We start from the raw sequence: 27,887 nt of genomic DNA on the forward strand, positions 1-27,887 counted from the left end.
GAACAGGAGCCTCTGGAAGCACCCCACCCTCTCTTTCCTCCCGCTGGGAGTTGACAGGCCCGTGATGATACAAACGATACACCTGCGAGTCCCCAAAATAGCAGCAGTGTGTACAGGGATGCCGTGTCTCGCTGCGAAATCGCTGCCACCTCGGCTGCGTTTGCAAAAAAATACCTTCTGCCACACAAAGGTGAAAATGGAAGAAGCGAGAACCAGGCTTCTGAAAAGGAAAAATATTTAAACACCTTCCGCGGCGATCTGTAAACTCTCGGCACAGGGACAACGGTGGCGCCATGTGACTGGACTAAAGTTAGCTCCCACCCGGAGGAAGCTGGCTCCCTGGCCAGGGAGGTGGAGGGAAGAGGGCAGCGTGTCCTCCGCGGGGCGGGCGGGGCGGGCGGGACGAGCTCCCGCACCGCGTGGCCCCGCCTGCGGGCCAGGCCTCCGCCGGCGAGCCGCACACGCCTCCCCGCGCTTCATCCGGATGGCCGGAGAGCTCTCTTCTGCCCTTGCTAACCAACCGGTGGGGTGGGGGGCAGGGGCACGGAGCGGGTCGCCCACTCGCCCACGGTCACGCCGGGTGGAAACGACAAGCTTGGGATTTGGATCCCGGCCGCCTGACTCAGAAGCCGGTACTTATCCCACAGCCCGAGTGCCTGTCGGGGTCCGTCTGGGAGAACTGATCTGATGGTGATGCAGAGCCTGTTCACACCCCGTGTGCGCTTTAGGGACACGCTGCTTCGGACGTGGTGGGGGGGGGGGTTCCGCAGAGCAGCCTCCACGCCCCCCGGCTCTGCCCCGTGCCCGTGCTGGGCAACTTCCAGGTGCTCCTGTCCACAGCCACATCAACAACCGCGGGGCATCCCGTCTCACACCCGAGTGCAAGCTTCCCCACGTCCCACATTTAGAGCCTTCTCCGTAAGCGATTGTTTTGAAGAGCGGAAGAGTTTTTATTTTTAATTATTCTTATTTACGTCAGCATTAGTATTATGAAGAAGAAGAGCTGGGTTCAACAAATGTCCCCTCTCTATGGGCGTCTAATTATTTTACGCACCGAGTGGTGAGGAGGTGACTGAGAGAAAGGTCACCCGTGCCATTTCCTGGCCACCGGTATGTCGTTCTTGAATCCATTTCATTAATCTAGTCAGCAAACGCCCAGGAGCCTCTGCTCTGCCAAGCCCCGCGTACCCAGAAGCGGAGGCTGGGGACAGGATGCCGTCCCCACCGCCCAGGAGTCCCGCTGTGGGTGTGGACACGCTGCCCTCCCATCTCCTGGGCCTGGTTTTCGAACAGCCTCCCTCAGGGGTTGGCCCTGACGCTCCAGCCTCGGTTAATGAGACCCTCCTGGTGGGCACAGTGTTCGTGCCCCTCCAGCAGCCCCCCTCAGGAGCTGTCAGCTGGTGAAGCCTCTGCCGATGGCCTGATTGATCCTGGCAGCCCTGGGGCTCCGTGGGGAACACGATGGAGCTATTTATGGAGCAGGTGTGGAGCTGGGCAGTGGTTCAGGCTGCTGCATTAAGAAGCCTGAAATCCACTAATCATATTTCCTGCAGTAAAGCAAGGGCTTATGTGTGTGTTGGGGGGGTGGGGGCCGCCCTTGGCTCAAAGGAGGGGCCCCTGGCTTTGCCTCTGCCCTCATTTGCATGTCACCCTGAGTCCCAGAGAGGGCTGGCTGGCTGCTCACCTGCTAGATGGACTTCCTACTCTTAAGAGTCCTCTAACTCCGGGGGCAGATCAGATCCGCCCTGAGCCTCGAATCTGCACACCGATCGTTCCTGCAACAGTTTAGAGTGTGAATCTCCCAGGCATCTTTGCCCACGTGGTCACAATTGGAGACATCACCACACAAGGAGAACTCTGGGGCTCAGAAATTCCAAGTAAGACCCCCCTTGGGCTTCACATCTCGGGGGAGCCCACCCATCTGGGGCTTTGTGTCCTCACATCACCTGTTGATGGACTTTTGGGGCAGCTGCAGGTCCAGCAGCCCCAGGTCACAGGCTCTGACTGTCCACCCTATGAACTACTTCCCCTGCCCCTGACATGACATTCTGGAATCCTCTGGGCAGACTGAGCCTGGCCGGCCTCAGTTTCCCTTTTCTGGCATTGGCTCTGCCTCTTGTGTCTTGGAAGCCGTGGGCCATTTTCCTGCTTCCCTCCCCCCGACTCTCACCACATCAGCCCTGGGACCAGCCTTAGCATATTTTGGATTTAATCATGGAGCCAATGAAACAACTTTTAGCCCCTCCTGTGTACCAGGGACTGGGCTGACCCTCCCTCTTCCTTCTCAGCCTTTTCGCCATCACACTGGTCCATCTTGGTTGCCTGTGCCTGGAGACAAGGACGCGGCCCCCCAGCTCCCACCCCACCCCACAAAGGATCTGCAGTCATGGTCACTGTCCGAAGCTTAGAGCCTTGGCTTCATCACCGGCCAAGGGGATGATGATGGCCTCACAGAGTCATCATGAGTGCTCAATTCCCAGCTCAGGCTGAACAGCCAGCAGGTGCTCAAGAAAGGCTCGCTCAGGACCAGCCCACCAGGGCGCCATACACCACCATCATGGTGCCACTTGCTCACGGCTCCCTACGTCCTCTCACGATGGGTGTAAACACTTCTTTGCCATCTCAGCTGGGGCCAGATTGGTGATGGCCTTGAAAGGAAACAGGTGAGCACTGAGACCAGGATGAGCCCTGTGTGGACCCCTGTGTTCAAGATTCTCAGGCTATAACAGATCTCGACCGAAGACAGGGCTGGGATTGATGAGCAATGTCTGCTGTGGGCCCAGGCCAAGGGAAGGCAGCCTGTGTGCCAACATTGGTGAGTTCACGCTTGGACCCACTCCCCTCTCCAGGCTCACTCCTCACTCCTTCCACTGTCTGAGCTCTTGTTGCTTTCTGCCCTCTCTTCCACCTCTGCGTTTCGTGTTCTTTCTCCTCCTTCTTCATTGCACTGGACCCCCAGGGACATCAGAGTCAAGGCCTAAACCTCAGAGACTCTCGGAGTCCTGGCAGGCCACCACCTTTGCCCTTTGCACGGCTAGTTTTCTTTTCTTTCATCTACCTCTTCCTGCCTTCCTTTGAGAGATCTCACTTGGGGTGACTTCAGACGCACTGGCACGTGAACTCAACTCTGCTCTTTAGTTTTTAACAAACATTTATTGTGCACCTACTGTGTGGCAGGTCCTGCATGACCAAGTTGAGGCCGGCATGGCCCCTGCCCTCAAGGAGCTCACAGTCTGGCAGGGGAGGTGTGACTGGCACCAAAGGGGTCACAGGATAGAAGTCTGTGCAGGGACACAGGCGCCTCATCCAGGCTGGGCACGGGGGAAGCTTCTGGAGGAGATGCTGCCAGAGCTGAACCTTGAAAGATGAGGAGACGGGAGCCCGAAGAGGACAAGGAAAGGTATGTAGGCAGAGGGAACAGCATGAGCAAAGGCACGGAGGTGTGATGTGCTGCACTGGGTGGCTGGCCTAGAGCACGGTACCTCCCTGCTTCCTGCCCGCAGCTGAGTCTTTCACAGACACATAGCGCTGATGTAGAAGCAGCACTAGACTGGGAGTGAGATCCACTCTGACTCACTGAAGGGCCCGAATAAGCTGGTCAGCCTCTCTGGGTAACACAGGGTAGTGATTCTTAGTCCCAGGGGCTACGGACACGCCCATTGTGTGTAAAGAACCTAGCAAACAACTAGGTGGTAGATAGCGTATAAAACCATAATGTTCTCTATTATCTAATCAGATACATCTGTTTTTACTAAAGAAGACACTGAAGTCCAGGTAGGCCCAGGGACAGATCGCTGGAGGAGCACAGACGGGCTGCCAGCTCACAGGCACCGGCAGCACTGGTCTGCTTGGGACCAACTCACAGTGGCCTAAACCAAAAAGTGAATGTATTTGCTCCCTGTAGGGGAGCGGCCTGCAGTCGCAGTACCTGCCTCCCTCCCACGCCTCCTCAAAGAAATCCTTTCCCAGGGTTCTCATTGGTTGAGAGGTGAGCCACGCCCAGCCAGTCACCGTGGCTGGGGGAAACCTGGCTCTGATTGGCCACACCTGAGCTCTGAATCCACCTCTAGGCTGAGCTGGAGTTGGTGCTCCCAGACCACAGGGGCAGAGAGGGAGGTGGTCTCCCCAGACGCACTGCCACCAGCCTAACAGCTTTCTGGACTGTCATGCGGCAGCAACCCACAGTGCTAGCTGAGCACCTGCCTTGGGGATGAGTGTTGGGGACACAGGGAAGATGTCAAGACCCAGGCTCTGCTTCAAGAAGTTCACTTCCACCTGCAGGTCAAGACCATGGAAGGAGAGTGTAGGGTGAGGAGAGGAGTGTGGGTGCTGGATGGACAGACCAGGAAACCCTCCTTTTACCCCCCTCCCCGACCAAGAACCCTCCAGAGGCCCGGCTCCCAGACTTGTTTCTCTTGAGTCCAAAGGCCATATTTGGGGCGGGGTGGGGGGGAGTTAAGGAAGAAACGGCGTTTGGGAGTGGTCTGTGGCTATTCGTGGCACTGTGAACTTGGGGTCAGAAGGCAGCTGGGTCCTTGAAGGAACGCAGGACAGAAGCCAGGAGGAGGTTCAGTGCTGGTTCTGGATCCGAATTGCCTGTGTCCCTGGGCACGTGATCCTCCCGTTGGAAGTGTTCCCATCTGTAAAACAAGCGGTTTGGACTAGTTTATCTCTGAGGTCCCTTCCAATACGCGCACAAAGCTGCTCCGTTTTCCTGAAAGGTTGTATGTAAACTGAATAAAAGTGGCTCCCTACAAAGCCTGGAGTCTGTGGGTGGAGAGCATCCCATCCCCCGCTCCCGCACCTGCCAGCGGGGACAGCTTGGACTTTCCTACGAGGCGTTGACTCAAAGCGGGGCGACCTGTGGGTCGGAGTCCAGTGCCCCCTGGTGGCGTCCAGGCGGGCAGGCTGCTTCCGGACGGCGTAGGCCCGACGGCTGTGACTCAGGGGTGGCGCCGCTGCAGGGCGGCGGGAGGCCCGACTGGGGTTCCGTCGTGGGCCGAGCCACGGCGCAATTAATTACCAGCTGCTGGGAATCCTTGTCGCCCGCTCGCGGTGACTCACCGGGCGGCCAGGCTCATTCGCCGAGCGCGGGGGCCTTGGTTTCCAAAATGAATTCTGGGGAGAGCGCCTGATAGGGGTGGGGCTCCCCGCCCCCGCGGGCGAGCTCAGACCCAGTGGAGACCGGGCGGCCCAGACGTCGCCCACAGCGGGTGCCCCCTTCCCTGGTGCGCCCGGGGAGCAAGCACCCGCGAGTCCCCAAAATGTGATGGAGAGCATCCCCGCCGGGGAGCCTCCGTGGGTCCCTAGACTCGCTCGACCCAGACAGAGTCCTGTGGGCGGGGAGCCCAAGCACGGCCCGAGGGGGCGACCCAGAGGGGTCAGGGCTCCCGGAGCGAGCTGCGCGAGGGTTGAATATAATTCCCTGGCCTACCCACCCCCCATAGTCCATGGCTAGCCTCTGCCCCGTTTTTCAGCCCGCCGCCGCGGGGGGTGGGGCGCCCCTTTCCCCAAGTCTCCATCTCTTTCTTGGCTGGGGTCCAAGGGAGATCTTCTGACCCAGGGAAGTGGAGCCCGGGGGGTCTCCGCCACTTGCGCTTGCCCCTTTCGTGCTCCATTGCTCAAGAGGCAATTAAAGGGGCCGATGGTTGAGGGAAACCCCCTCGACGACCTGAAGGGAGATGGGGGGAAGAGGGCAAAGGAGGCTGAAATAGAAAGGGGGTAAAGCCGAGCGAGGACCCCTCTCTGGACTCAGGGAATAGCTACGCCCAGGCCGAGCCTCGGGTTTCCTCCCCAGGCTGGTCCCGAGAGGCGCCGTCGCGCGGTGCGGGGAGCAGGGGGGAGGGTCAGGGTTGAGTTCTGGGTGCACCCCGCGCCCAACCTCGGTGAACCATGGAGTGCTTCTCGGAAAAGCAACAGGAAGCAGACAGGGAAAGGGGAATGCGGCGTCCTCCCCAGCGGCCCCGATCCCAAGAGTGGCGGTTCCTGCCATCCTCAGCGCTCTCCCTGGGAATGGCTCAGGTCGGCCGGTGCTGGGCCAACCGGCCGGCGATGCTCTCCGGGTCTGACGCGGCCCTTGGGACCCCAGCACGCGAGGAGGAGGTGCCCCAGGCCAGTGACACGCACCCGCGCCCGGGCCAGGTGGCTGACCCTGGGGGAGCCGCGTGCGCCGCCGCGCTCCCGGGAGCCCACCGACCCTCCCCTCGTGCTCCCACCCTCCGCCGGATTTCCCCTCTCCCTTAAGCTGCCTGTCTGCTTTCTCCGGCTGGGCTGCATCCCGTTTCTTCTCCTAACCCCGGGTCCCTCAAACTCTCCGCCTCTCGTGGTTGCATGTGCTCTCGGGGAGCTGGCCTAGAACGGCCCAAGCAGCCTCATTTATCCTCCCATCCCCCGCCAAAACCTGCTGGTGGCTCCGCCCCCCGCCCCCTCTCGGGCGACACCCAGTCCTCGGCCCGCCTCCGCCCCCTCCCCGGCTGCACCGGCCGCCCCTCCCGAGCTCCCTTCGCGTGCGCTCCGCGCCGCGTTCGGTCTGCAGCGGGAGCCGCCGCGGCAGCCTCGCCAGCTGGCTGGTGACCAGGCGGGAGGTGGCGCGCCCGGGAGGCTGCGGGAGGGAGGGAAGGAGGGAGGGAGGGAGGGAGGCCGGGCCTCGGTTTAGCCCGGCCCCCGCCCCCCGTGGCCCTCCCGCTGGAGCGGGGCTGCCGCGCTCGGGCGCGCGCCCGCGCGCGCACACAAAAACACATACGCCCGCCCGCGCGCACACCCCCGCGCGCGCACGCGCGCCATATACACACACACATATACACACACACACAGAGGCACACATACGCACAGACACACGCACACACACACGGGCTCCCTCCGGCGCGCACGCACGCAGCGCTCCAGGCAGAGCGGCGCTGCGGCCGCCTCCCCGGACGCCCGGACGCCGGAGGGCCCCGACCCCCGCGCGGCTCATGCGCCCGCGCCCACCCCGCATCTCCGCGAGGCCCGCGGGACCCCTCCCGCCGCCGCCTCCGCCGCGCCCGCCGCCCCCGGAGGAGCGGGCTGGGCGACCGCCGCCGCGCCGTTCCCCGGCCGCCCCCGAGGCCGCTCCGCCGCGGGCCCTGCCACCCGGGGGCCGCGCCCCGCTCCCGCGCCTCGGGGGCTGAGCCGAGCAAACTTCGTGGACCGGCCGACGCCTGGCTGGGACCCTGCCGCGTCCCGGCTCGCCCGGGTGGACACAGCGCGCTCGGACCTTCGGGCACCCGGCCGCCCCAACCGCTGCACCTGCTCGGCCCCCTCCCCGCTCGCTGGGGACTCCGGAGACGCCGCCACTTCGCAAACTTTTTCACCCCCCTCGAAGGGGAACGCGGAGGGGTAAAAGGGGCAGGAGGTCCCGCGGGGCGCGTGCGGACCTGTGGTCTCCTAGCTGGGCGCCGCCTCCTCGGAGCCGGACCCGGAGGGGCGCGGGCCCCGGCGGCCGCGCTCCGGCTCCCGCTCCCGCCCCTGCTTTTCCGGCGGGAGCTGGGGGCGGGGTGCGGAGGGCAGCGAGGCCCGCGCGGTGCCCGGCGGGGCCGCCGTGCATGGCCCTGCGCAGTGGGGCGGGCTGTTTCGGCCGGGTCTGGCGCAGGGTGTCGGGGCTCCCGGACGCCTGGCCCCGGCGCTCGAGCAGCCTCCTGTGCCTGTCCGCCTTCTCTCCCGAGCCCGGGCCCGCGCCGCCCCTGCCCCGCCAGCCGCCTCGCGGTGGCGGCGGCTGTGGCGGCCCCGGCGGAGGGGGGCCCCCCCAGCCTCCCCGCCCCCCGCCTCCCCGCTGCTGCTGCTGCTGCTGCTGCTGCCGCCGCCGCTTACAACTTGGAGGCGGCGGCGGCGGCGGCGGAGGAGGCGGCGGCGGCCGCCGGGCGCTGCAGTGGGACGCGCGCGGCTGCGAGCCTGCGGGACATGCCCCCCGCGCCGGCTCCTTGCTGGCGGCCATGAAGAGGCAGAACGTGCGGACTCTGTCCCTCATCGTCTGCACCTTCACCTACCTGCTGGTGGGCGCCGCCGTCTTCGACGCCCTCGAGTCGGACCACGAGATGCGCGAGGAGGAAAAACTCAAAGCGGAGGAGATCCGGATCAAGGGCAAGTACAACATCAGCAGCGAGGACTACCGGCAGCTGGAGCTGGTGATCCTGCAGTCGGAGCCACACCGCGCTGGCGTCCAGTGGAAATTCGCCGGCTCCTTCTACTTTGCCATCACGGTCATCACCACCATAGGTAAGGGCTGGGCGCGCCGCCGCCCGGCTCCCCGCGTCCCGGGAGGAGTCCGGGGAGGCGGCTGAGCGCGCGGCGCAGGGCTGGGTGCGGGGCGCCGAGGGTTAAACGCAGCCTGTCGCCGGGGCCCCTCCCGCAGCGCCCCCTCCTCTCCGGGAGCCCCCGCCTCTCCTGCGCCTCCGCGCCGTCTCACCCCTCGCGGACCCCACCCGGTGCCCTCCTCCGCGCCGGTGTCTGGGCCGGGCGTGCGAGCCCGGAGCGAGCGTGCCGGAGCCTGGAGGGCGGAGGCGCCACTTTTGCGAAGAGAGTGGAGCGCTAAGAATAATCCCACAGCAGACACCCACCCACCCACCGCCCCGGCGCGGGCTGGGCTGCGCGGGCCTCCAAGCCTTACACTTACTACCTCTCCGGGAGTTGGAGAGGGCTGGCCTGGCACCTGCGGCGCGGAGACCGACTCAGGTGGCCGCGGACGGCTCTCGGAGCGAGGCAGGCGCTGACCCTCGCCAGCCTCCAGCCTTCTCCGAGCCCAGGTTTCAGTTCTCCTGCCTCCTGGCTCCTCTTCTTCCATGCTGGAACCTGGTCGTGCCAGGCCCCTGGGAGGAGAGGGTTTGCTCTTTGGTGATGGGGGGGGGCGGGGCGGTGGCAGCCTGGTGAGAGGCTCTAGGAGCGCGGTGGAGAGCCCGTGGAGGGGGGCAGGACCAGCCCACCCCCAGGCTGTGCCGGTGGGTAAGGCACGTGTGCGTATTGCCCAGAAGCCGGGGAAGTTCAGTTCCGGTCCAGGGAGAGAGTCCAGTCGGTACACCCTGGGGATTCCTGTGGGTCTGAGCCCAAAGGTTCTGCCGGGAAGCAGCCTCTGGTGGGCACCTAGGGCAGGACCCCCACTGAGGCCAAGGGGTTCAGGCAACTTGCGTCCATCACCCTTGGAGACCTGTGGGAAATAGAGCAGGTCGCTTCATCCCAGTGGATTTGGGGCTGCCCTCCCCACGCCGCAGGAGGCAGGGTGGTGTCTCCGTGGTGTGCACCTTGTCCCAGCGCAGCAACCGGCCTCTCATAGCCACCTCCTTGGACCTGTCAGGGCCACTGTATTGGCTCGGGGCCACCTCTAGTTTGCTCCCCTCCAGTTCTTTGTGCCCCTGTGCCCTGAGAGGAGGCCTCGTCTTCCCCATCCTTCTCTCCGTCCCTCCTGCCTGACTTCTCTGGACCTCCTTCTCTGATTTTCCCCTTGATATTTTTCTTTCTCTGGAAAGCTCTGCGTGCTGAAAAAACAGGATTTCTCAGTGCCATATGCAACAGGAAGCGCCAGTACAGGACGGCTTGTCTTTCCTTCTTGGTTGAAAAGAGTTTTTAGAGAGTCATCTTGTCTGAAATGTTTAATTCATTGGTGTAGGTTTTTATGTTTTCAGGAGGAAATTGTCCTTCTGCTGTCTGCGGAACCAGCTTTACTCCTTTTGCCACACGCCCTTGGCCCAGGGGCCAGAACACAGTAAAGTCCTTCCTTTCCCACCCTGTGCTTCCAGCTCATGAAAGGGCCAGCCAGTCATAACCGTCGTTTCTGTTCTTTACACTTCCAGTGTGAGCTGTGGCCGTGACACCCACACACAGGGCGTCCATCCTGCGGGGCAGGGACCTGCTTGCGGGAGAGCCAGAGAGCCGGGGATATGCCCCCAAAACTGACCCCCCCTGGGGAGGGGAGGAGCTCATCATTCCCTAAAGGGCCTTGAGTGATGTAGACCCAAATCGGATGAAATCTGCGAGCATGCTGGCCACCAGTAGTGAAATGAGCACAGGAAACCTTTGGCTGGTCCCAAGAGTTGAACTGCAACATTGAAGAGACGGTAGGAGTTAAAATCAAACCTAGAGATGTTCCATTTATCTGATAAGGTTCTTGTCGATTGCGTTTATTGATTCTGATTGGCAGTTCTGGGCATATGCGTCTAACGGTTAGGGCTCCAAAGAGAAAGGGTCAAGGCAAGGTGGCCAGGTGGAGCGTGTGGAGGGGCAGCTGATGACTGTGCTGACTTATTCCTCACTTTTGTTGAGTTTCCAACTGATTTTCCAGAAAGAAAGGGTGCAATATAGGTGTAAGGCTAGGAAGAAAAGACTGTCCTAACTCAGCTGCCCTGCGGTGGAAGGATGCTGAACCTGGAGCCCGCTGACCGGGCTTGGAACCTGAGTCCTGTGAGAGGGGAAGACTGTGAAGCGGAGAGTGGTGTGCTGACTCCCAGCCTGTTTCCCCACCTGTAGAAGGGGCGTGACACTGTAACCTCCCACCAGGGTGACTCTGAAGGGCCAGTGGGATCCCTCGTGCCTGCAGCCGCCTGGTCCAGTGCTGAGTGCACTTCGTAGGTGAGAATCCATGAATTTTGACATCAGCTGAGCCTGACTCTGCCCTAGGAAGCTGTTTAGCTCTGAGGAACTCAAATTTACGGGAAACCAAGCACCTGTCTAGTTAATTCTGTGTGTTTTCTTCTTTTTTAATATAAATGCAAATTAAGGTGCTCCTAGGCCTAGACCAAAACCCAGCCCCAAGCCAGGCCCTCCAAGGAACCGCCTCCTATTGGACAGTGATATTAATGAGTCAGGTGCACCTTCAGGGGCGTTCTTCTTTTTAATCTAACCTTGAGTGGTTTCTTGAGCATGCGTGCTTCAACTTTGAGCTCGAGTCTCCCAGGTGGGGCAGGAGCCGCCCTCACTCCCTCTGCTAACGTACGCTGCTTCCCGGATGCAGTTAGTAGCGCACTCAGTGAACGGGATTTTAAGAACATATATAATTAGCACTTTGCCTTGGATCTGTGGCCGCCGTTTTCATCAGAGGCTCCGTTGGGCTCTCACACTGACCGCCGCCCAGCTCTCCCGGGAGCCCAGGCACAGGCACCTTTGTCCTAAGGAGGGACGAGCACAGGTCCCACGGGCTCCAAGAAGGCAGATGAACTCCCATCGCTGCTCCAGTTCTGGGTGCCATCCGTCCCCGCTCGCTGCCTCTGATGTCTGTGCCACTTGTAGCTGCTGCCCAGGAGATGGTATTGTTGCGTTCTAAATTTGGCGAGCCCGAGGCCTTCGGAACTCTCCATCATGTTCAAGATGAAAACTCCTTCTGCATCCCCTGCCGTGCCCATCTGATTAGCAGGCGGGTTGGAAACCCTCCCACCTGCCTTCCTGAGCTGCTGGTAGGAGTGGTGGCAGTCAGGAGTCCCGGCGGCCAGGGGCTCTAGAGCGCCTGCTCTGAATTGCTCTGCTCAGGGCTGAGGCCTGGGTGGGAAGGAACCCCCAGCACGCTGGGGCTCTTCCTACAGGAGGCGCTTGAGGCCAAAATTGTGTCCCGCCATCAGCGACTACTTCTGACAACAGCGGGAATCTCCAGACACTTCTCTTTCGACTCTAACATCTGTGTTCTAAGTAGTTACCACCTTCAGGATCATTAAAGAGGAAACTGTGCTTAGAATTCAGATCTCATTTGGAGGATCTAAGAAGACGATTTAAAAACTGGGCCTCGCAGGGGAAGGAGGGAAAAAAGGGCCCTGCGTTCTGTTTTTGCTGCTGTTTGGAGGAGGAACAGACTGACGTCAGGCCCTTTGGGCCCGGCTGAAGGCGGGGTGGCTGCTCGAGGGCACCGGCTCAGGAGGTGGGTCCCTGGCAGGGGGTGGGGCACAGTCCCAGAAGGTTCTGCGCTCCTGCGGGCTCCCTGCTCAAGGTCCCTCGCCCCAGAATGCCGTGGGGCACCCCCTTTTCTCGCTCATCCGCAGGACCTTGAACAGACTTCTCACCAAGTGAAAAGCGTCTCCCATGTCCTCTTCTCGCGCTCTGGGGTGCAGGTTTCGATCCATGGTTTACACTCTCGCTGCGTGCCGGCCCCTGCCTGGCCTGTGCTGCCTTGGAGGCTCTGGGGACCGTCTAGATGACAAGATAAGGCCTGGCCTTGAGGCAGGAGGGGAGCTGGAAACCCAAACAGTTGGGTGCAGTCCAGCGTGAAGCGTGGGGACAGCTAAACTCAGTTAACCCTTCCCGAGCCGCCGGCAGACAGCCCAGGGGCTGGGCTGGGGGGTCCTGGTGGGCCCTCGCCCTCCAGGACGGCACGGCTTACCCTCTGCCCCTCACTGCCCCCAAGCTGTGCCCCTGCCCTCCGCACCTCCCCCAGCTCCTGCATTGTCGGTGCCATTTATTCTGCCCCTGGAGGAACTGTGTCTCCTCCTGGCACCGGCGGGGCCCGCACAGAGCCCCGCACAGAGGGGTCGCCTCCAGAAGGACCGAGGATGGAAGCACCACTTCTACGCACACGCACTCACGTCACCCCCGAGGCGGGAGGAGGTGTTGCCCCAGTTTACAGATGGGGAAACTGAGGCCCAGAGGAGGCAGTGCCCACTGAGGCCGAGGGCCTGGAACTCTGCAGTCGGGATCTCCTTACCGCAGGCTCCAAGGATGGATTCCATCCAGGAGCCAGGGATGGGCCTGTGGAATGTTCCATCTGTGTCTTTCTGCTTCTCCCTTTACCTTCACGCTTCAGGAAACCTGCTCAGCCAGGCCCAGGTGAAGGACCCGGCCACCCAGCACACCGTGGGCTGGACGGGAGGGCTGGGGTGTCCTTGTGACGTTCAGTATGGCAGCTGGTCGGGTGCCCAAGCACAGGGTGCCGTGTTCAGCTCCTCCCAGGCCTGCCCGGGCCTGGCCTTGCTCGACGTGGCCCTGGCCCTCCAGCAAGCACAGCCTATTTATAGGTGTCCTGGGGGAGGCAAAGGGGTGGGTTCCTTGACTCGGGGTGACCTGAGAGGCGTATGAGACACCACGCTGAGGGCTCTGAGATGGCAGGGATCACACGAGACCCCGTGTGCAGACACCTATTGCCTTCACCTGCTCTTTCTGGACGGCCTGGACTTTCATCTGCTAAGTCCGGGGAGGTCAGAGCAGGAGGTGGGCCAGGCTTCCGTGGACATCTCTTCCCCTGTGGACCTGCGTTCGCACCTGCACCCGCCCATCCCCCACACTGCCCCTCGGCCAGCCCTCCCCGCACCTGTGTGTCAGGCTCCACGCGTCCCCGCGTCCGTCCGTTCCTCCCTCCGTGCTGTCGTTCACTCACTCACGCGCTCACTCAGCTCCGTGCATCGTTCGTCTTCCCTCCGTCAGTGGGATGTTACCCAGTTCCTCCCATGGGCGGGTTAGGGGGGGTGCACGGCACCCCGGCAGGGCTCAGTGAGTGTTAATGCCTCGATGGCAGGGGATCTTCAAGTTGTTCCAGCCTCATCTCCTTCCTGCCAAATGGCCAGCCGATCCCAGTCACTTCTAATTTTTAAGAAAGTAGAATGTTCGTATGGAGAAGCGCACGTGTCACAAGTGTATTGCTCAGTGATTCCGATAAGCAAACCCTGCCGTGCAACCAGCACTCAGATCAAGAAACAGAACATTACCAGCACCCGCGATCCCGCCTCATCAGCCAGCCTTTTCTTGAATGCCTCTAGTGACAGGGAGCTCATCACTTCACACGTGATGAAGTGTGTGTGCTTAGATGAACGTTGTTGAGGTTATTGTATGAAGTTCTGACCTGTGGGCTTCCATGTGGAAGGGGGTGTGTGTACTTGGGGGGGGTCTTCTCTTAAAGGGCTGGCCAGTCTCTATGGTGGTCACCTGAGGAGGGGCCAGAAGGTCTCCATTTAGAAAGTGGAACTCGGGGGCCCAGGCCCAGGAAAGGAGAGGGAACTCAGCACACAGAGTGCAGCTGAGTCTGGAGTGGGATGTGTGTGGAGTGGTCCAGGGTGGGAGGGGCTTGGGGAGCTAGGATGGACAGGTGGGCAGCCCCGGGCACCTGCCCCTGTGAGTCAGAACACAGAGCAGCCCCGCACTGTCTTCACACCAGCCGTGCCAGAGGACCAGGGAACATGCCGGAGGAGATGAATGTAACGCCTGGTCTTGGCAGTGCTCTGGGAGGGAGTTAGGAGGCAAGGACCCTGGAATTCCCCGGTGGCACAGTGGTTAAGAATCCGCCTGGCAATGCAGGGGATTCAGGTTCGATGCCTGGTCCGGGAAGATCCCATATGCTGTGGAGCAACTAAGCCCGTGTGCCGCAACTACTGAGCCTGCGCTCTAGAGCCTACGAGTCACAACTGCTGAGCCTGCGAGCCGCAACTACTGAAGCCTGTGCGCCTAGAGCCCATGCTCCACAACAAGAGAAGCCACCACAATGAGAAGCCCGCGCACCGCAATGAAGACCCAATGCAGCCAAAAAAAAAAAAAAAAAAAAGAGTCCATGGGCAGTGGAATCTGGGACGTGAGAGTCTGGTTGAGGGTCTTCCCCTCCACCCTGGGGATATCCTCCTCCAGGCCACCCGTGGGTGGGCAGCGGGGGCGGGGTCTGGTGTTCATTTCCTTAAGGGATTTTGTTCAAAGTTCCCTTCTGCCTGTCCCAACTCTGGGACCTCCGTCTGTAGAAGGTTCTCCCTTTTAAGCTGAAGGCACCCACCCTGTGGCTTACAGTTCTCCAACAGAGGGGCTGAGTAGAGCTTGGTTCACTTCCTGTCCCGTAACAGTCTTGGGAATTTGGAGATGGCCCCAGGGCCCCTAAGTTTCTTTTGATAACGCCTTTGTAAGCCGGCCGCTGTCCCCTGAGCAGCTCTGGTGCACACGTGTGCCCTCCAGGTCGGGTCTGGTCACGCAGGGAGAGCGGAGGATTTTCTCACCTCCCCTGGTCTGCACTGTACTTCTGTTCATGCTCCCAGTCAGTACCCCAGCATTTCTGGGCAGCCCCCTCCCTGCATTGACATGTTTCGAGCTTCTGGCTCATGTGAACTTCTCTTATTCTCTGTCTTGGACTGGGGTGAATCCAGGCCCTGACGTTGATCTCGGAGCGCAAAACAACTATGTGCTGTGGACCCGGAGAAGAAGGGATGGTTGATGGAAAAATTTGCAGCAGGGGAAGATGAGAAAGTTTAGGAGCGTCTGTGAGTGCATTGGCCCGGCTTGCCAGGACACTGTGAGATGTCTGCCTCTGGGCCCGGGAGAAGCAGGGGGTCCCCAGCTGATGACCGGCTGCTGCCCTCAGCCACCTCTGCCACCATGCTCCTTCCTGGGGTCCTGACGGGCCTGGCCGGGAAACAGCTGCTCAAAGGCAGGGCTGCCCCGTGCGGTGGGCTTGCCCTGAACTGCCCTCACCCTCGTCATGTCCCCAGCCCTGGGAGGAGCCCTGGGTGGCAATGAGGTGAAGGATGGGGCCAGACCAGAGGCGGATGAGCTGTGGCTGGCATGAGGGTGCAGGTGCCCTTGGGTGGCAAGGGGCGTGCTGGGCTGGGCGTATGGAGGGCGGAGGGGGCCAGGGCCAGGCCCTACCTCTGGTCTTGGTCTTCCATCCGCAGGAGTAGGTCATGGCACCGCTTGCCTCCAGAGCCTGAGTCCAAGGGACTCGGGGCTGGGGGCGGCAGGCAGATCACCGGGTGGTCCTGTAGCTGTGGGCAGGACTGCTCACGTCTGCCTGTCCTGGAGGCCTGATCCTAGGCACATCCCTTTAGCCTGGGGCTTTCTCATCTGTGAAATGGGGACGTAGAGCTTGGTGGTTCTCGAGCATCAGAGAACGTGCCAGAACAACTGTGAAAGGCCTCCTGTCACAGCCCCGGGGCTTTGCTGTGTTGACAGTGGTTACCAGGTGCCTCGCACCTCCTTGCACTCCACCGGCTCTTGGCAAATTGGAGAGTCGTCATTTGCAGCTTCCCAGCCCTGCTCTCCCGCCCACCCCTGGGGGACATCCCATCCCCTGCCTGTCTCCAGCCCCCGCCCCTGCTGGGTGCTGTGGCCCTGACCCTCGTTGTGGGGGCTGCCCCATGCCCACTCTGTACTCAGAGAGCAACCCCGGAGATGGAAAAGTTTCTGGCATCCAGCGGAAGGAGGCTCCCGTGGTGGGATGCCAGGCTGGGGGCCTCGGGGTCCTCTGGGGCCGTGGGGTCCAACCCCGGGCAGTAGGTTTTCTCAACCCAGGCCTGTTGGGAGAATATGGCTTTCCGGGAGGCCGCCTTCCACCCTGCAGCCACGGTGACCTTTCTGAAGCCCACCATCTTCCTCTGCCACTGACACCCCTGCACCCCCAATTTCTCGGGTCAGAGCCAGGCCCACCACGCCTCCTGCAGGGTGCCCCGGGCGTGTGTTTGTGCCACAGCCTCCACAGGGGGCAACTGAGTCCCCAGGGCCGCTCAGGGCACTTGCTGGAGGCTGAGGTGCGTGCCCGGCCCTGAGAGCTGGGGGGACTTTGAACTGAGTGGTTTGGGGCCATCTTCCCGCTCGGATGAGCCTCGGGGCCACTGGGCAGGTGCAGGGCAGAGGCCTGGCCTTTTGAACTTCAGCTGTTGGTTTTAAGGGAGGACAGCAGGTTAGGGACCCGTCTTGCCAAATGGGGAGCTTCTCACTCCCACGCCTTAGATGTGTGATTTCGGTCCCCAAGGCCACCGCTAGTGATGGGCTCGTGTGAGTCAGGCACCTGGCGGGAAGAGACACCCACCTGTGAAACAGCCTTGGGCTGTCACCAGCCCTGCCAGACATGAGGTACATCCCAGCGAGCAGCATCACCAGGCCTTTGCCCGGGGCTGAGGCGTTCAGTGTGTTGTCATGGCACCCAGCCCTCCTCCCTGCTGCGCCCTGCCTGCCCCTCCCGCCCTGTGGGCCCCCAAACTTCCCTCCGCCTCTCCCCACGCCCCCTGGGACACCACTGCCGGGCAGTTCCCACCTGGGACCTTGCCCGTGCTGTCCCCTCCACCCAGCCTGGCCTGTGCACTGACAAGATGCTGAGACTGTACTCGTGTCTGTCCTCTGGACGTTGGTCAGTAGGTGACGGCAGGGGCCTGCACTGTGCTAGATCTGCTCACATGAAAGGCGCTTGAGGGCTGCGGTCAGGGCTTTTATCCCAGTGTCCCGAGCACCGGGCACATACTGGGCCCCAGAAGGTGTTTGATGATTGACTGCCTGATGGCCCGTCAGGAACAAGATGTTACACTCAAGGACCAAAATGTCAGTAAATGAGAAGCACGCGGCAGTGGTGTCTTTGGTCCCTGTTGGCCATTTGTTGGAGGCGTGCAGGGTGGCACACATCTGGGGTGCTGTGAGTTTCAGGGGTGGGTGAGGCCTGCTGGGGGTGAGGGGCAGAGCCTGGTGCCGGCAGCCACTTTGGGAGCTGCAGCCCTGAGGCGTCCAGGCTGGGCACAGCTGCTTCCTGGACCCTCCCCGTGTGCACGCCTGCCCCCCTTGCTGTCCCTCTCCCACACCTTCGAGCCGTGGTCTTCGTGCACAGGGGAGCTTGGTGAGGATCTCCCTGCTGACTCTTGGGGATTCCATTAGGTACTTCCGTGGTGCCCACTGGCAGTGTCCCCACTTCCTTGGGCAGGAGACCGTGATTGCTCATGACCCACAGTGAGGATGCTGGCATGAGGGCTGCAAAGAGCACGGGCTGTACGCAGGGCCCTGGCTCTGGTCACTGGGTGACGTTGGGCTGGGGCAGGGTTCTCCCCGTGCACCATTGACATTTGGGGCTGGATACCTCTTTGCAGTGGGGACCGTCCTGTGCATGGTAGGACACCGAGCAGCATCCCTGGTCTCCATCCTCTGGTTGCCAGTGGCAACTCCCCTCCCCCACCCAGTAGTGACAAATAAAAATGTCTCTAGACTTTGCCAGATATCCCCCAAAGTGCAAAATGTCCCCTGGCCTGGTGACTTCCCTTCCCGGAGCCTCCTCTGCAGACTGGGAGGAAAAGCCACCTTCCGAGTCATGGCCAGAGGGGGCCGAGCAGTGTGGTGTGTGCGTGTGCGCAGTCAGTGCCTGGGAGGTGGGTTCCTTCCCTCTCCCTGCCCCCTCCTCCTGCCCAGAGGAGGCCTCATAGCCACATGTCGGGAGGGAGGCGACTCTGGCGTTGAGCTTTCAGGCACTGTCCCATGTGGATGGGGGTGGGAGCCCAGGTGGGGCTGAGGCGAGCTCGCTCACTCTGGGCGGGTGGGGTGAGCTTGGAGGTGTTGGGGGAACCGTAGGAGGGCGCTTGGCTTCCCCACCTCACGCAGAAGCTCTAGGCAGCGTTGCTGTGTGGCAGGGAGCAGGGAGGGTGTGGTTCCTCGCCCAGCGGCGAGGCCCCAGGTACGTCTGGAGGCAGCTCGGTGTCCCACGGGCTGCACCTGCAGTGTCGGGGCCTTTTCCCTCTTGGACTCTGGTGGCAGATGACTGCTCGTGATGCAGGGCTGGCCTGGCTGGGCTCTACCCACGAGTCTCATCTGCGCCCCAGGAAAGGCCCCGCCCAGGGCTGCTGCAGGAGGCGGGGGAACGTGCCCTTTGAGTCTGGTCGTACTGAAGGGTTTCCCAGTGTGAGCGCCATTTCCGGGGAGATAAAGACCTCTTTGACTGCGTCCTGAGTGCTGAGGGGCCCTGGCAGTTGGCACAATTGGTCTGGCATCTATTTGGGACAAGTGTTTAGGCCAGAGGGATTCGAACGCCGACGAAGTGGATGCCCAGTGTGTGTTGGTTCACAAAGTAGCTCCTACATCACAGAAAAGGGGAAGTAGTGAGCTGTGACAGAGGTCGGTTTATAAAGAGGGGAGAACAGTCCCCACCGCTCCCCTGTGGTCTCGCGGTCACGTGCAGGAGTGGCTTTAGCTTTTCATGTTCCCACTCTCCTCGGTGCCCAACTGTGCTCCCTGTTTTTATCCTTTCATCAGGATGTATCTGTAAGGGACTACGCTCAGCTGCCTGGAGCAGAGAAGCCGGGTAACAGTGACCGCGCCAAACAGCAGTGACGGAGTCTGGGGCAGGTAGATGGGCTGACAGGTGACTCCACGATGCCTTCAGAGACTCGGGCTCCTTCTATCTCTCTGCTCAGCCGTCTTAGCTTGGCTTTAGTTCTCAGGCTGGTGCCTCATGGTTCCAAGATGGCTACCCTAACTCCAGCATCACATCCGGCATCCTTTCCTGGCAGGAAAAAAGAACAAAAGACAAAGGCATGTATCAGCTGAGCCTGCTCCTTTCTAAACAGCTTGCCTGTATGGTCCACCTAAGGACTTCTGCTTACCCGTCATCGGCCAGAACTTTGTCTTATGGCCAACCCCATCTGCAAGGAAGTCTGGGAAAATGTAGCATGTTGCTTTTCAAGCCAAATGGGTCCTGAAGGTGAGGAAGGAGTGGAGATAGGTGTTGGTAGGGCCCCCATGGAGTCTAGGCGTTTCAGAGTCTTTTTCCCTTTAAGTTTATATCAAACATTACCTTGTGTTTCTGCAGTCTTAAGGGAAATATATTTTCACAGCTCCATATCCACTAAATGAATGTATGATCATCTATTTAACCACTTCTCTATTTATAGTGTTTTAATGTGTCTTTCCTTTTTTTTTTTTTTTGCCAATTATAGGTAGTGCTTTATTGAATGTGTGTGTGTGTGTGTGTGTGCGCGCATGTAGATTCTGCTGGGTTATTACTTAAGGGTTTGCTGTGGTGGTGGGATTCCCAGGTCAGCGGGCACGAGCACCTGGGAGTGTTGTGTGTTGTCTTGTAAACAACAGCATATGGTGCAGGGCTTCTAGTCTCACTGCAATTTCAGCAGTGCTCAGCAATGTTGAAGACATTTTTTGGATGTTCTTACTATTTTAGAACATTCTCTTAGCAACCTTGATGTGGCCTGGACCAGGTCATGTGGGGTTAGAGGGCTGGTGTCCACAGCTGTGAAAACCCATCCTCATCCCAGGCTCAGCTAGTCCAAGGGAGTCTTGTGGGGGCCGTTGACACCTGGAACCCACAATCTCCTGGAAACCCCGGAACCAGGTGGAGGCAGGGGAGCCAGTGGGCCTTGGTCTGGCTCCCAGGATCGGAGGTTTTGCCTGATCAGTCTGGTCCAGCCAGTTGGCTTGGTCACTGGAACTCTGAGCTGAGAGGCAGCTCCAGTGGGGAAGAGTGCTGTGATCGATTAGTCATGTGTGCCATGGGTATAGAAGGGACAGTGGCAGGATACCTGCCATGCACTTGCCCGCCCCAAGCTAGCGAAAGACATAACTTCAGAGGTGGAGGGCTTTTCCTTCAATGTGCCTGGAGTGACATCTCTATAGAGGACTCTATGGATATGGATATTGTTTGTCCCTGCTGTTCTCTAGTTCACAAAGCAGGGTCCCATCCACTACCATCTCTCATCCACATAACAACCCTGTGAAATAGGCATGGTTAGGATTAACTCTGTTATGCCAGCGAGGCAGACACGTCCAGTGGCTTCCGAAGGTCACACAGTGGAGTCTGGGACTTGAACCCAGGTCTTCTGCCCTCAAGCCCAGCATTCCCTTCTTTACACCACTGTCCACCTTCCTGGGATCATGGGTTGGACACAGGGCAGAAGACCTGCCTCGGTGATTATTGTCTGACAGTCAAGAGGATTCAAAGGTCATCTGGTTCTACCCTTTCAGGATGGCATCGTTGCTTGACCCTCCAGTGACAGGGAGCTCACTGCCTCACCAAATGAGTAAGGAAGGGCAGATGTGGGACTGATGTTAAAACGAAAGAAGACAGAAGGTCTGTCATCTGCTTGTCTTGGTCAGGCTGACCAGAGCACCCCAGGACAAGCTTCATCTCTAGTCCCTGTCGCAACAATAGAGCTTTCACTCATGGGGTTTTGTTTTTCTACAGATACCATCTGAATTAACTTCATCCTCTCAACAACCCTATCAGATAGATATTTTCATGTATTCCCATTTTACAGATGTGGCTATGGGAGATCAGAGAGGTCAAGCAATTTTCCCAAGGTTACACAGCAAAATAATGTCAGAGTCAGGAGTTACACCCAGGCAGTCTGACTTCAGAGTCTGTGCTTGTTACTATTTCATTATATACTGCTTCTTTTGACCTTCTGTATCAGTTAGCTAGTGACGTGTAACAAATCACCCACAAATATAGAAGCTTAAAACAATGACCATTTATTATTGTTCACAGACTGAGGCTCAGATGGGCTTGACTGCTCCAGAGCATTCAGCTGGGCAGCTTTTTTCTCATTGCTGGTCTGAAGCTGACAGGGCAGCTCTGTTCCAAGCCACTGTGTGTTTTCCTCTTGGTGATGGCAGAGGTGCAAGAGGGCAGTGAAAGCAAGTGAGGTGTCTTATGCCATGACCCTGCTACCGTGCTGTCATTTCTTCCACATACCGTTGTCTGAAGCAAGTCACGTGACAAAGTCCAGAGCGTAAGGGCAGGAGATACACCTGCCCACGATGAGGCCGAGGCAGGGGTGCGGTCTGCTCACCCTCCTGGCTGACCATCAGTTTGTCCACGCCCCTTGCTGAGCCTTTCCTGCTCTCCGTGCTTAGCTGCCTGGTGCAGTGGAGAGAGCATAGCTTTGGACTCTCACCTGGGTTCAAATGCTGCCCATTTCATAGCTCTAAGATGTGCCGTTCTCTTATCTGTGTAATAGACAGTGTATCATCTATCTCTGTATCAAGCTCAGGCTACCATAACAAAGCACCATGGACTGGGTAGCTTAAACAATAGAACTTTATTTTTTTTGCAGTTCTGGAGACCAGTAGTCTGAGATCAAGGTGTTGGCAGGTTTGGTTCCTCCCGAGGCCTCGTTCCTTGGCTTAGAGATGGCCACCTTCTCTCTGGGTCTTCACATGGTTGTCCCTCTATGGGTGTCTGTGTCCTAATCTCCTCTTATAAGGACATCAGTCACACTGGATTAGGGCCACCCTACTGACGTCATGTTAACTTAATCACCACTTTAAATACCCCCATCTCCAAATTTGGTCCCATTCTGAGGTAGGGGGTTGGGACTTCAACATATGAATTTGGGGGACATAATTCAGCCCATAGTATCTTCCTAGGACTGCTATGAGCAGAACAATGGAAGTGAAAGTACCTATCCAGGCCTGTCGTGCAGAATTCCCTCCATAAATGTTGGTCTCTGCTCTATCACATGTAAGAGTGTAAGCGTATGTCCTTACGGCCAAGGTGCTTTTGTTGCCCTGATGTACTAATTATCCTATCATTATTTTCAAAATCTGGTTATATGTTGGGTCAAAAGGCTGCCACGGTAGAGCGGACCCAGCCTGGGATGTGTCATCAAGAGGCCCGAGCTCAAATCCCTGCTCCACCTCTTACTGGCTGGGAGACGGTGAGCAAACCCCTTCACTGGTCTCAGCCTCAGTGTCCCCATTTGTACACTCTGGGTGATCCTTCAGCATGTTTTGGGGTATATGAGGTCTACTATGCTTCTTTTAAACTTCTTAATTGAATTTTCTAACAGGTAGCATGTAGTACTTCCGTAATTAAACACACATACATACTAATGTTAAGTTTTTGGTGTGATTATTTTAGTATGGTTATAGATAATAAATGAGTCCTTATCTTTTAGAGATATATACTGAAACGTTTAGAGATGAGGTGAAATGTCTGGGATTTGCTTCAAAATTATCTGAATTGCAGGGGAAGGAGGTTTAGATGAAATCAGATTGGCCATAGGTTGTTAATTATTGAAGTTGGATTATTTGTGTTTGGGGGTTTATTATACTTCTCACCTCTACCTTAGTATATATTTGAACAAAATATAAAGTAAAAGTGGAAGTCTCTCGTCACAGTCTAGCCCCTTAGCCCCACTTCCAGGTCACAGCTGCCAGCAGGTTGCTGTGCAGAAGAGGATGAAGCAGTTGGCTCCTGTGCAGGCTCTGGGCTGCTCACAAGTTTCCTTTGGCCCTTACATTGCTTGAAAATATTTTGAATTAGTTGCCAACATATATTGATCTTTCAAAAGAACCAGCTCTTGGTTTTATTATAGTATAGTAAGGTTATCTATCTTACTGATTTTTGCTTTTGTATTTATTAAATACTTATTTTACATTCTTTAGTTTTATTTTTCTTTTCTGCCCTTCACACGCCGACAGCTTCTGTTTCTTAAATAAATGTATCAAAGGCTATACATGTTCCTCTGCATGCCCCTTTGGCTATATCCCATAGGTCTCTCATTATCACTTATTTGTAAATAACTTGCACATTAGTATTTTCTTTAATCCAAGAATTACTTGAAGTGTGTGTATGTGTTTTAAAATTCTGCACACACAGAGACACACACATAAAGTTAGCATAGTTGGTTATAAGCATAAGCTTTGGAGCCAGACTGCCTGGGTATTATTCTTTCTTGGGCATTTACTAACTGTGACCTTGGGCTTTTCCCATCTATAAAATTGAAGATAATGATAGGAATAATAGGAATAATAAATAATAATAATAATAGCCCTCAAGTTGTTGAGAAAATTGTTAGCTATTGCATTCTGAAAGTTTAAGAGAGCTAATGTTTATTGAGTGTTCACTATCTGTAGGCACATTTCTAAAGCATAATTTCTATATTCTGAGATTTACTATAATTTTTCTTTGTAGCTCAATGATTACTTTTTGTAGCATTCCATGTATATTTGAAAAGAACTTACCTCTTTGTTGTGCGTGAAGTTCTATATAAATCTAAGTCAAACTTGTTTATTATGTTGTTCAAAGCCATTTCAAGGGTTGAAACTAGTGATTATTGGCTAAATCAGCCTGCACACCTGTGCTTCTATACTGTTTTAAATGATCATTATTTTGTTAATTCTCATGCCTTTAATGGAGCACGTGCTCTGTCCGGTTCGCCACAGTCCCCACCATCATCACATCAGGTCACCTCACTCATTTACTTCAGCTGCCTAGCTCTATAGACATTTCTGCTTGTGCCCTTGCCTTATAATCATCTGATTGTCATTATTGTTAGGTCTACTTTATTTTTGAAGGAGATTGTTAGTGTCTCTTTCAGTGCTTCGTCACTGTGGTTTGTCACTTTCTCCTTGTATTTCTGTCAATTTTAGTTTTAAGTATTTTGAAGCTATCTGGTTAGATGCATAAAGGTTTGTGTTTCTCATTCCTTCTTGGTGTGGAGATAAGCTTGCCTTTATAAAACATGCTTTTTTTTTTATCGTGTTTGATATTTTTAGCCTTGGGTTCTTTTTTTCCTGATATTATTTCTGTGCCTGCTTTCTTTTATTAGCATCTGTTATATATGTGTGTGTGTGTAGGTCTGTGTGTGTGTATATATATATATGTATATATATATATGTGTATATATATATATGTGTATATATATATATGTATACACACACACACACACACACACACACACGTTTTGAGCTTATTTTTACCCTTTCTCTGCTAGGAAGATTTTGATATTGCTTATAACAAAATGCCTAAAAATAAGGTACAAAGGTCCAGGAATCTGGGCTGTGTGCGTGTGTTTCATGTATATTAACTCTCATCATGGCCATGATAGAAGTTCAAATTTACGTGGAGTTTCTTAGGATAAAGGACAAAAAGAAAACATGTCAGATGTTATAACTCCTTTCGTAGAGTTTGGCACTAAATTGCACGAGAAGGGCTCGCTGAGTAACGTGTTGGTGTCCTGAACATTGGTGTGGGCTGTGTTGAGATGTGGCTGACCTGGAGACAACCGGAGGACGTGGCGTGCCCAGGGGATGTCTGGGTGGAACATCTGGGGAGTGACAGTGCTAGTCGCTGCGGTACTCTGTCCAGGGCCATCTGGGCTCCCAGTTCCTTTGATTTTCCTGCTTTGTCTTCTTTACGTGTTGTCATCTATACGCGTGTTGATCATGTCTGTGTCCCAGGCAGGAAGAAGAAAGGTGGGCTAAAGGTCAGAAGGGGTATGCCAGCTGAGATTGCCCTTTGAGCAAACTTTCCTGGAAGCCCCACCCAGTAACTTTTGCTTCTCCCTCATTGGCCAAGGGTGGATCCTGTGGCCACACTTAGACCAGTCATTGGAAGATGATGGAGAAGGGGGTGTGGCTGCATGCCCGATTTCACACATGCCTGAAGGCCTAGGGAACACGAAGCCCAGACTTCTGGGGTGGAAGGGGCCTCCTGGCAGCCTGTTCAGAGGCCTCGCAGATTCTGCCTGTACACCCCTTGTAACAGGGACAGCTCTCTGAGCCCTCGGCCATGGTCAGCTACCACATGTCCTGGTATGTGATCTGGTACCACGTGGTCGGCTCCGACCTCTCGGGCAGGTTTCCCTTCCCTGTCTGGGCTTTATCTCCTGAGTGGGAAGTGGGCCCTCAGATGCGGTTGGCTCTGAGGTCTCCGGTGGCTGGTGATGGAAACCCTTGGACCTGCTGCTGAAGACACAGGCCACGGGCTGCTTTGTTTGGCATCTCAGGGTGTCCCGAGAGACCCATGGTAAAGGGATCAGGAGAGAAGATGGAGCTGAGATGGGGAATGCTGTCGGCAGGGGGTCACCTCATGTGGGCTGGGAGAGGTGAGCAGAGGAAGCTGCGGCCGGGGTGGTGACACTTTCCCTCGCTGCCTTCTCACGCCTGGTGTCCAGACACCTGCTCTCCACCCCTCTGTCAGGGGAGATGCTGGCAGGCCAGTGCCCTCATCTTACGCTTTGCTGGACCCATCAGTGACCTTTACAAGGTGGGGTGTTAAGTGTTGTTGGTACCTTGTACTCGCTTCTTCCTATCCAGGGGGCATTGGCCATCAACCAGGACCTTGTCCTGTCACTGTCCCCTCCCCCAGCCCCTGATGCCCCTGGCTGAAGTCCTGCCTCCCACCAGACCCAGGAGACCCAGCCATCGGAAATGTTCTGGGTTTTTTCCTTTGGGTTTTGTTTTCCAGCTCAGCCTCAGTCTTTTCTGGGCACACAGAGAAGCCCTCTCTAATTTTTGGCTTGCTCTGGGGATGACCTAAGCATTTGTTTTTAAAGGGCTGGCGGGGGGCCACGGGGCATTATGCAACACTGCACTGAGACCACATTACCCACTCGGCCTTGTCCCAATGCATGCATTTCTGCGATGGCTCAAGACCTGTGCTGATATGCACCAAGCTGGCCACAGGCCATCAAATCAGATCGAGTCACTCCCCTGCTCCAGAGCTGTCGATGGCTCCCAGCTGCCTGCAGCGCACAGGCATTGCCCACCACGGCCCTTGGAGTCTGAGCTGTTGCCTACCACTCAGCGCCGTTCAGCACCGCACCCTGTGCCATGTAGATGGAGTCCCTAACCACTAAAGACTGCTCCTCTCTGGCTGGTTAGGCGTCCCTCTGGTTGTCCCGGTAGCTCCAGGGCCCCCGCCAGCTCAGCGCCCGTCACCCCGTGTCATGCCCAGCTCCTCCCAAGTCTGGCTTCCTCCCCTGGCCCCTGCCTTCCCAGCAGGGACTGAGGCATTTGTCCGCCAGTGTCTGGCACTGAGCAAGCTTTCGGAGAATGTTTGTTGAATGAATATAGGCATGGAAATGGAGCAGCTTCCACAGGAGCTATATTTAATTGTTCTAGAATATTCTCCAAGTCTTTCAGGAAAGCAACTCCTTGAAAAACCACAGCCCACGAATCTGAATGGCAGGTGTTTGCACGAAGTGGTGGGTAGTCCAGTTGGGAGGGCAGCCCCGCTTTCCGTGGGAGTGGGGTTCTCCCTGCACCCCTCACCCTCCCGGCTCGCTCAGGAGCCTGCTGATTTTGCTGTTTTTCCTCCAGATCCCAGGGTACCTGCAGGGCCTGGTCTGGTTCCCTTGGGGTTGCCGGGAGCTTTTGTATGAGCAGGCCATGTAAAGGAAGGGGGCCTTCCTTCGTCCACCTGAGGCTGGGCCACTTTTCCAGGTGGCTTGAGCCCTGAGTGCGGCTCTGACCACAGGCCAGGCAAGCTGCCAGTCAGTTAAGTAAATTTCTCCACAGCGTCACTCTGTGCACTGGTCCACGTGCAGACCTCTCTAAGTAGGATGCTGGGTCCAGGCGTCCACTGCAGGTGGCCAGTGCCCCACCCCCTGACATAGGATCAACCCACCACTGGCCTCACCACGGAAGCCTCTGGGACTCTAGTACCTTCCAGCAAAGGGAGCAGTCAGCCTGCTGTCCCCTGTGGTGTGGGGTGAGCTTCCTAAAGCCTGTGGCCCTCGTCCCGCCCCCAAACCCTCAGGGGCTCTGGGAAGTCTGCAGGGTCAAGTCCAGACCTCGGAGATGTGTGGACCTCCCCCCACGACTCCCCACCTCTGCCAGCATCCTCTCTCCTTCACACTGTGGTCTGTGCCTCCTGCTTCCCGCCTTTGCTCAGCCTGGTCCCTCTGGCCCACATCCTTCCGGGCTGCCCCGCTGTCTTCATCCAGTGCGCATGCGTGAAGCAGCTTGCTAGTGAGAGGAGCCCTGCTCCGTGGTTAGAACCGCTGTGGACTCAGGCTTTGTCGGGGCTTGTCCTGGCCTTTCTCTCGAGCAGCTCAGTGTTTTCATATGTAAAATGGGTAGGCCAGTGGCTGCTTCTGAGAGGTTTTCTGAGAAGTAAGAGAAAGTGGGCAAAGTGCTTGGCCTGGTACCTGGAATGTGGTCCGTAATGGATGGACAGTGGACGCTGTGCTGACGATGTTGATGTGCTGGACTCTGCCAGACGCGGTTCGCTCAGAGGTGAATGAAACAGACACGAAAGCCACATGTCTGCTCCTGGAGATAGTTGTTAAACAAGTGAAGGCACAAATCTGAAGCTCCAAGTCGTGGGATGTGCCGTGAAGGGCAAGACGTGGGTGCTATGAGAGTGAATGCTGGCGACTATACTCCGATTAGGTGGTCAGGGACAGCGTCCCCCGGAAGTGCCATTTAAACTGAGACTTGACGTGGGGAGAAGTTACTTGCCCAGGACGAGGGAACCGCGTGGCATGTGCAAAGGCCCTGTGGCA

General features: G+C 57.3%; 1 protein-coding gene across 1 annotated transcript in view; it reads left to right on the forward strand.

Moving 5' to 3' along the window:
• Positions 1-7,949: 7,949 nt before the first annotated feature.
• KCNK9 (potassium two pore domain channel subfamily K member 9) overlaps positions 7,950-27,887 on the forward strand; it is a gene marked incomplete at both ends in the record, with an annotated part of 86,183 nt that continues 66,245 nt past the window's right edge. The window contains one exon of the mRNA XM_082601149.1: positions 7,950-8,232. Within this exon, the coding sequence (XP_082457275.1) occupies positions 7,950-8,232 (283 nt within the window). The remainder of the gene's footprint in view (positions 8,233-27,887) is intronic.

Source organism: Mesoplodon mirus, assembly GCF_964341445.2.
Source record: "Mesoplodon mirus genome assembly, chromosome: 16".
NCBI classification, from domain to species: Eukaryota; Metazoa; Chordata; class Mammalia; order Artiodactyla; family Ziphiidae; genus Mesoplodon; species Mesoplodon mirus.